Source organism: Mustela putorius, unplaced genomic scaffold, assembly GCF_011764305.1.
Source record: "Mustela putorius furo isolate JIRA1106 unplaced genomic scaffold, ASM1176430v1.1 tig00000698_pilon_pilon_pilon, whole genome shotgun sequence".
NCBI lineage: Eukaryota > Metazoa > Chordata > Mammalia > Carnivora > Mustelidae > Mustela > Mustela putorius.
In genome coordinates, this window is record NW_025421449.1 from 10,119,269 (window position 1) to 10,128,292 (window position 9,024).

The 9,024-nt window shown below is 52.3% G+C and overlaps 1 protein-coding gene across 1 annotated transcript; it reads right to left on the reverse strand.

Moving 5' to 3' along the window:
• Positions 1 to 4,144: 4,144 nt before the first annotated feature.
• On the reverse strand, positions 4,145 to 8,779 carry MBL2 (mannose binding lectin 2). Its single transcript, XM_004765298.3, has 5 exons — positions 8,584 to 8,779; positions 6,740 to 6,912; positions 6,188 to 6,313; positions 5,265 to 5,339; positions 4,145 to 4,616 (listed from the first exon to the last, which is right to left on the reverse strand). Exons 2-5 carry the CDS (start codon positions 6,900 to 6,902, stop codon positions 4,246 to 4,248), a joined length of 735 nt encoding a protein of 244 aa, XP_004765355.2. The 5' UTR covers positions 6,903 to 6,912; positions 8,584 to 8,779; the 3' UTR covers positions 4,145 to 4,245.
• Between the last annotated feature and the right edge of the window lie 245 nt (positions 8,780 to 9,024).

Sequence of the window (9,024 nt, forward strand, 5' to 3'; positions counted from 1 at the left end):
GGATTGCCTAGGGATCTCGAGAAAATGACAGATTTCTGAGGTTTTGATTCATTGCATCCAGGGTGGGGCTGAGAGCCTATGATTTTGTCCAGCATCTCATGCAGTTCTCCTGGTCCCTTCTCTGAAGAGCTGCATGATGGGGACAAAAACACTGTCGTCCAGGACAGAGCATGCCACACCTGGGGTTAGCAGGGACCTAGCCTAGCCCAAGGCATTGGGTTAGCCAGTAAATGGCTACTTGTATCCCACTTCTTTAGAGCGTGACACATGTGCTTGCCTGGTCAATGCACTGGTCCGTAGCTGGAGACGCTGTCTCCTCCCCACACAGGTTGCTGCTGGGATGGGGAGCACTCCTTCCCAGAATCCGAGCCTGGAGCTCCGCCCATCTTCCCAGCACTCCATCAGCCACTCAGGGTCACAGGGCAGCAACGCTTTGCAAAACCCACTTCCCAGCATCTCCAAAGCCAAACCCCACAGTGACATTCAATCCTTCCTGGTGAGTGAGAAGAAAGTCCCTGATTCCCGGCAGGCTCCACAGAGCGGTTAACAGTCATGAGCAAACAACATTCCAGGTCAGAGGGTCTCTCCACGACACATGATCGGACTGGCCCCTGGTGCTGGTCGATCTCTGACAGCCACAGAGAAGGGAGGCGGGATGGTCCCAGGCAGGAAGGGGATTTGAGGAATGAAATCTGGGCCTCCAGTTGGTACCCCAAGTCGCCCTCCACTGGCTTGGGGCATGGCTAAAATTGAGATCAGCAGAACTATAGGACTCCAAATAAAGATGACCCAGCAGGAGCAAGGTCTTACAATACCAGGATCTAAACTCGGGCTGAAGCCTGGGCCTTCAATGTTGTGAGCTTTGGCCCAGGAAGCAAATTACAGTTACACTGGCTGTGTCTGTACTTCCGTAAGAGACCGTTGATTTTTAGATGTAATTTAAATTCAGCGTTCCCATTTTGAGAACAGGGCATAGTTGCCATTCTAACTTACTCATACTGGCTTTCTAGGGACTCGAGAAGTAGGTGGTTAAGTGTTTGGGCCACAGTTTGGACAAAATTCAATTGACAGGTAATAAAACCTGAAAACAGTTCTCAGATCCTTTGCCCGTGAAATAGGCCCCGCGTCTCTGAAACTCTGTGTAACTCTTGATTCATACAACTTTCAAAGGAAGAAGTCCATTAGAGACCAATTTCCAGATAGGGAGACTGAGGCCCTGAGAGCCAACCCGCCACTCAGTGCATTAGTCAGGGAGCTAACCTCAAACCGCAGCCTCCCTCTTCCAAATCCTGATCTGCCCACCCGCCCAGCCGCCTCTCCTTCAGCCCTAACAGAGCGCACAGAGAGCCAGGCCTGGTTCTTCTCCTGGGTATGACCCCAGAGTCACGGCCCCAGTCCCACAGAGGTCTAAACAGCAGCTTCCTTTTCCTGAACGTTCTGAGGCATGACCTTCAGGTTCTTCCTCTTTGCAAGAGGCAGCAAAGGAAGACTGCAGCGAGGATGCCTCTCCCAGTTCCCTGGTCCAAAACAAAAACAAAACCAAAATGAAACAAACAAACAAACAAAACCGCCTGGGGATGCAATGGCCGAAGTTCCCATGGCATCAGAGCAAACAACAGGCCTCGAGAGGATTGTGCTCACTGGAGCCCCTAAGGTGTGTCCTTGGAGCACCTCCCTTCACCACATGCCTCGTCCAAGAGATGTTAACCGTGGTGTGCTCCATGGGAAAGGAAACTGCCTGCCCCTAGCCCTTGGGAGAGGGAGAGAGACCATGAATCTGTCACTTCCCTCTTCTTCCAGATCCTGGGAAGCCTGGAGGAATTGCAATTTCTGTCTTTGGACTCTGATGAGGGTCCTGCATCAGCAGATCGGCTCCGCCTTCCCTGGAGCTAATTTGCACAGCGCCCCACTTCGGGATGAGACGGCACAGGGAGGCGGGGACCTCAGTTCCAGGTTGAGTGAAGAACAGCAGCCTGGGGTTCATTTAGAGAGAGGAGCCCTGACAACATGATCAGATTCTAGATCAAGGAAGAACAAGGGAGAAAGAATCCTGCAGGGGGAATGGAAGGATCCGAGCTTGTCCTGTAGCTTTCTCCCGCATTGCCCTGATTTAGGAGGCAATCTGGACATCCTGGGAAACCATCCACTTGAAATACATGCTTTAACTTCTGCCGCTTTATAGCTAAAGAGACTGTCCTTTATGCATGGTATAAAGGAGGGTGGACGTGACCCCCACCCCCTTACATAAATAAGAAGGAATTACATAACGGTTATCTGTCTGGGTTCCCCCCCCCAGGATTTTTATTTATTTATTTCACACACACACACACACACACACACACACACTCACACAGTGAGCACAAGCAGGGCAAGTGGCCAGCGGAAGAGAGGGAGAAGCAGACTCCCTGCTGAGCAGAGAGCCCGATGTGGGACTCAGTCCCAGGACCCTGGGATCATGACCTGAGCTGAAGGCAAAGGCTTAACAGATGGAGCCACCCAGGTGCCCCATCTGTCCGTTTCCCCATTTTTGTCTTGGCTATGACAAAATTCAGAGTATAACTTCAGTGCTCACTGATGGAACTTCTCTTGTTTGGGGTTGCTGTGTGTATCTTCTTTCCTTCTAAAAAGTTTCTGGTCTTCCCTTTTCCATCTGTGCCTCCACACTGTGAGCAGCTCCCCCTCCCTTTGGTAAGCCACGTGGGTTTGCACTGAAAACAGAACCATTCTGCTCGGCGTCACAAAAATTCTCTTCCCTTTGTCCGTAGGGATGGTGCCTGGAGAAGAGCCTCACAGAAGATTCAGTGACAGGACAGCCTGCATGTGTTAGAGGCCAAGGACACAGGTCCTGTCACCGTCCCCCTGCCAGTGTCAAGGCCACCAGCATGTCTCCGAGGCCTGGTGCTCCCCCTAAATATTGGGTGTTCTCTCTGATAATTTAGATGCAAAGGAAAGTACTTCTACAAGAATAGTTCATTAAGGGGAAGTGGCCCTTGGTCCATTCATAAATATTTTCTAACCTCATCTTGTGAATGGTGCACACTTGAAGCTGGAATTAACATTCCTCCCTCGGTTTGCTGCGTGGACTCATATCATCTCAGCTCTACTTACTCTGAAGTTCCTGGAAACCATCCCTGGTCACCAGCAGGGCTGCTGGCCAAGACGGCAACAGAACCCTGCTCAGAGGGAGGGTTTTTTTTTTTTTCTTTTCTTTTTTTAAAAGATTTTATTTGTTTATTTGTCAGAGAGAGAGGGAGAGCACAAGCAGGGGAAGCAGCAGGCAGAGGGAGAGCTGAGCAGGGAGCCCGATATGGGACTCAGTCCCAGGATGCTGGGATCATGACCTGAGCTGAAGGCAGAAGCTTAACCCACTGAGCCTCCCAGGCGTCCCCATGGGGCATTTTGTCTGGTGACCCGATGCTGCTGCATGATCTGACAGGGTGACGTCCATAATTTGAATGATGCTAGATAATTTGACAGGGTGTGAAACTTACCTTTGGGGAGTGTTTCTTCTTGTCTCTAAAATAATGGACCTGTGGACTTAGGCTGGGACCAGGATGTCACAGAGGGAGGGGGAGGCTGAATGTGCAGGGATGGAGACCTGCGCTGTGGAGAGGGACACAACCCGCTCAGGCGTTGCCTCCTCCATGATGCTGGTGTACAACACAGTATCAAATCGGTGTCCTCAAGGTATGCAGGAGGGAAAAGCTGCCACTTGGGCAGGGTGAGGGGACTCCTGGAACTAACCCTTGTTACCCATGGGGGATACTGCCGGGTGTTCTGGTCTGGGGGTGCAGCTCACGGACAACCAAGCACAGCATCCATGTCCCGCAGGGCCGGGCTGGCCATGGGCAGGCACGGAGGGCAGAAGACATTGGCATCCCGTAGTGGCAACACATGGGAGAGAAGAACGGCATCTCCTGAGGCTGAAGTCTACTGTTCTGACACAGACTGTCCTTCCACAGGTCTGTCTGGTGGGCCGAGGGGTCCTCACTGAGGAAGGAGGGGACTGAATTGATCATGTCTATGGCTGACTCTGACCTGTTGCTGTGCTCTTAGGCAGGACCAGAGACCCTCAGACTCTGCTGTCAACCTCTTCTTGCTTCCTCATTCCCAGACCCTCCCCCTTTATTTCCCTCCCATCATCCCCCTGAAGGAATGAGTCAACATTAGGAGAGCCATGAATTCTCTTTGAGCAGGAGAGAACAGAGCAGGGAGGTCAGGAAGGGGGCTGAGGTAGCTGCCTCCTCAGGCTGGGAATTCACAGACGGCCAGGTGGGGGATGCTACAGGAGATGTCATTCCAGAGCCCGTCCTCCAGGATGGTCACGCAGTCCTCCCCGCTGGCATCGTTAGGCTCACCGGTATTCCAGTTGCTGTAGGTCACGCTCTCCCCTGTCACATACATAAACTGACCCTCCGTCACCTCATCCGTGATGCCCAGGAAGGCCGTGCTCTTGGCCACATCCTGGATGGCTTTGTTCTCTTCGGCATTCCTAGGGGACGCCACAGTGCCCTGGAGCTCGGCGCACAGAGCCTTCACTTTGGAAAAAGTCATCTCTTCACCATTGGTCACGTAGAACTTCTTCCCAGTCTTTTTGCCCACGGAGAAGGTTAGCACTGAAATCACAATGGGTAGGAGAGGTTGACCAGGCTTGGGGTTCAGCCCAGGACACTAGGGGGGAAAAGCCTTGCTCTGGGAACTCAGGACTCAGAAAAATAGCCCCATGCTCAACCACCAGGTCAGATCCTAGTAAGGAAGCCCTCCTCAGCTGTAGAGCAAGCAAGTCCATGGCGGAAAGCTCACAGTCTCCTGGGAGATCCCACCCCGCAGATGAACACCTGTTACAAACTGGCCCGGTGCAGGGGGTGCTTGGGCCTTCCTGCCGGGCTTGGGATCCAGGTGTGCATGGATAGCCATCTGAGCCAAGGGGGTGCGGAAGAAAGAGGCAGGATTCTAGAGGAGGCAGACTTTCGCATCCAGTCCTTCCTTCACTACTTCCTAGCTCCGGGACAGTGAGGGAATTATCTATATTTCCCGGACCGACCTTTCCTCCCCTGTAAATGAAATGGGTCTAAGCCCCACAAATAGGACCGGTGAGAGGATTGAATGAAACCACACTGCGAGGGAATGCCAACCTAGCACGGGCCACGGGATATGGTAAGTGTTCATAAATGTTAAACCTTGTCCACCTTCCCCTGAAACCGAGAGCACGCCAGAAAAAGGTGAGAGCCGAAAACGCCCTGGGGTGCAGAAAGCAAGCTTACACTTTTTGACATGGTCCAGTTCTGATTTCAGGCTCGTTATCTCCCTGTCCAGGTTAGCCAGAATCATCTCAGCAACTGTGAAGCAGTAGGAAGAAGGGCATTTAATGAGAAGACCGTCAGTTGGAGAGGAGAGTGTGGGGTGAGCTTACTGAAAAGTATGCTTAGTCTAGAAAAACAAGAAACCAAAATGAGGCAAAAGGAAGAAAACCTCTGGATTCCTACCTTCTGAGATACTCTTAGTAGCTTTTGTAAACTATTAACTCTGAACTAATAATAATAATAATAATAATAATAATAAATAACTTATAAATTATGACTCTGGATCTTTTTGTTCACATAGTGCTTAAATGGTGCAATATTGTAACTATTTATAAGAACGAGCCCAACTCATTATTCTTCCTTTTGAAAATTGTCCTTAATTATTCTCTTTCATTTCTTATTCCAGGCAAACTTTTTAATACTCTTATAATTTTGATGGGCCAGCTGGTGGGTATTAACAAGAGGTCATCATTTCACTTTTGTTGGGACTGAATTTATGTCCTTTGACCTTGAATCAAGTTGCCGTGACGTTCCCCATGATTCAGGGGTCCTAGGAAACTGACCATTATCACGGCACTCTTTTGACCCTACACACAAAGCCGGCCGCCGAGAGGACACCGCTGTTCCCTCCCAGCCTGGAGACACACACAGACTGTGTCTGCTGAGGAAGAGCCAGGGCCCGTCTCCCACAGAGCCCTGGGGAGGCACAGGGTTTGGAAGTCTGCCCTCGGGAGTAAGGGTCAGGGGAACGAGTGTACCCAGTCGGAAGCAGTTTGGCATCTTCCAATGGAGCAGGAGGAATAGGAACCACCTCCCACCCGACCCTTAAGGCCCCAGAGCCTTGGGTCCCCTAGGCCCTCACTGGACTGGGGTGAGTTCCTTACCTGAACTATCTCCATGGTCTCCTTTGGGGCCCTTTGGTCCTGGAGCCCCAGGAACCCCAGGAGCCCCGACATTTCCTGGAGGCCCCAGTTTTCCTGGAGGGCCCTGCAAACCTCGGAGCCCTTGTCCTGTTGTAAGAGGAAGGAAAAGTGACTCAGGGGCTGTGGCTCCTTCTCTTTTTCCAGAAGTTCAATGTGATTTACCATGACCCCAGAGAAACTCCAGTGAGCCAGTGGTGGCCCAAAGAAAAAAGATTCTCCTGCTCTCCAGCGGACAGCCTGTGCTAAGGGCCAGTTCCCCGAACAGGCAGGACGTCTGCTCTCTACAGGTGACCACACATCGAGGATTCCCGTGTGGAAATCTGGGCTCCAGCAGAACCAGAGAAGCATCTTTATTTTTCGAGGGAACGACCTTTCACAAGAATGATCCTAAGTGAATGGTCACGTGGCTATAAGTGAAAGATGAGTGTTGTCCTGTCTCTGCTAGACATCTTTTAGGGAACGGTCTCCCGTGGCGGGTAAAGATTTAGGAAGTCAGAGCAGCCTACTCTGTACCTGGCTCGCCCTTTTCTCCCTTGGGTCCGTCTCGCCCATCTCTTCCTGGGATGGCACAGGTAACCACTGAGCACGACTTCTGGGCATCGCCCGAGATTTCTGCTTCTGAGTTGGCTGCTGTCAGCACACACAGAAGGACAGGAAGCGACGAAAACAGGAGCATGATCCTGAACCTTAGGGTGGAGAAAGTCAAGGGAAATAATTCTCTCTCTCCTCTTGCTTTGTCAGCCTTTGCTGACCCCATCCGCTGTGCCGGACCCTGTGCTCCGGGCAAGAGACCCAGAAGGGACCGTCGCGGCTCTTGGCTCTGCATTACTCCCAAGCTACGGGAGAGACAGACAAGTGAAAAGTAGTAGAGGTAGTTCAGTGCTGAAACAAGGGTAATCTAACAGTCGCACATGCAAGAGTGAGGCACCAGGGGCCTGTGGATTTGAGCCTTGGGAAGTTAGGCCGCCCCCCATACATGAGAGCCCACATGCTCTGGTGATCACAAACGAACGGCTTCTGTGGTCTGGCAGAAAGAGAGCTCAGCACCTGCGCGAGCTTTGGCTCCTCTTTCTTGATTCCCTTCTTGAGGTCCCAGGGAGCCTCAGTTTCCCTTTTCTTCCCCTTCCTATGGGCTCTAAAGTTAGACTCAAACTCCAGCAGGTAACCTGAGGTCCCACAAGACCCATTTCTCAGCAGGACCTGGTTTCTGACATCCTTTTGCTCATTCCACGTAAGAACGCTGTCCTTCACTGCGGGCCACGGCAGCCCTGGGGATCAGTCCTAGTTGTTTCCCTGTCAACCTGCCAATCATCTTGCGGCAAGTCTCTACCCTGCGACAGGCACTTGGGGGTGGGGGGTGGGCTCAGGACCCAGGGTGCCCTGAGGCAGGCTCCTGACTCTCAGAATAGAACCTCCTTTGGTCCTTGATCCCGGCTAGACGAGACAGAGTTCTCCCTCCTTGGCTTGAGATTTTCCACTGAGAGGTCATTTTTGCCGGCCAGAACCCAGGCTCCTGAAATTTCAGTTCACGCTGCATCCGGCAGCCTGCCAGCTCTTGCTCCTTCTCCTGGCGGGCTCGTCTGCAGGCTGCCCAGAGGCCTCCCCAGCTCTGTGCCCCGAGCCAGCCGTCAGATTACCATTCAGCTTCATGCCCAAGCCAGCCCCCTTTCCAGAAGCTTGGCAGCCCAGCCCCCGTGGGCCTGTCTGGCCTCTCATCCCAGAGTCCCTGTGCCTCTCTCCCTCGCTGCTTCCTTGCCCTTGCTCGCCTTCCCTGGCCTGTCTGCTGCCTTAACCTTTCCTTTCCTGCGGGACACAGTGAGGAGTATTGAGTTCCTTTTTAAAAAGGTTTTTATTTTTCTGACAGAGACATAGAGAAGGAGCACAAGAAGGCAGAGTGACAGACAGAGGGAAAGGGAGAAGCAGGCTCCTCACTGAGCAGGGAGCCCAACACAGGGCTTGATCCCATGACCTGGGATCATGACCTGAGCTGAAGGCAGCCGCTTAACCCACTGAGCCACCCAGGTGCCCCAGAAGAGAACTTTCTTGATCACTTTCATCTCCACCTTTCTTTTTTCTATCTTTTTTCTTTTCTTTTCTTTTTTTCCACTTCCCTGATCATGCTGGAGGCCAGGGTGAGAGCTTAAACATGTTGTTGGCAGACATAGCCCACTTCCATTTTTCCCTTTGCCTGACAAGACCACCCTTTCATTTGCAGAAAGGTCAAATGGACCCTGAAAGGATATAAAAGTCCCAGGTCAGATGGACACAGAGGCCCTGTGTGGGCCTGACCACCCCACCCAAGCCCCTGCTGGACCCTTGGCCCAGGCCTTTCCCTCCATCCTCCAGAAATGACTTACTGAATGTCTCCTCAAAGCACTGGGGCTATGGCCGGGAAGCAGGTCCTCTAGACCACAGACGTCAGGCCCAATTAACCTTATGGCCAGGGACAGTGCTGGACCAGCCTTCAACCCCAGATTAATAAACAACTATCCTCAGAACCAGTGTCTACTGGGGCGGCTGTCCAGCGCCAGTGCTGGGGTGTGCGGCCCAGCACTAGGCAGCTCACTACTTGAATAGCCCAAACACCTCCTCCTGCTCGTCCCTCCCGAGCATCCAGCTCTGTCCATCTGATTCCCCAGAATCGTAGTCTGGACAATAGTCGACCCCCCCCCCCGATATTTATTTCTAGAATAGACACGATTAGACATTCTACCAAACACACACTCATGCGTGAGCACACACGTCCACACACACCTACACGTACAGGCTCCCCCCTCTGTGTCCACTGCTCTGACTCG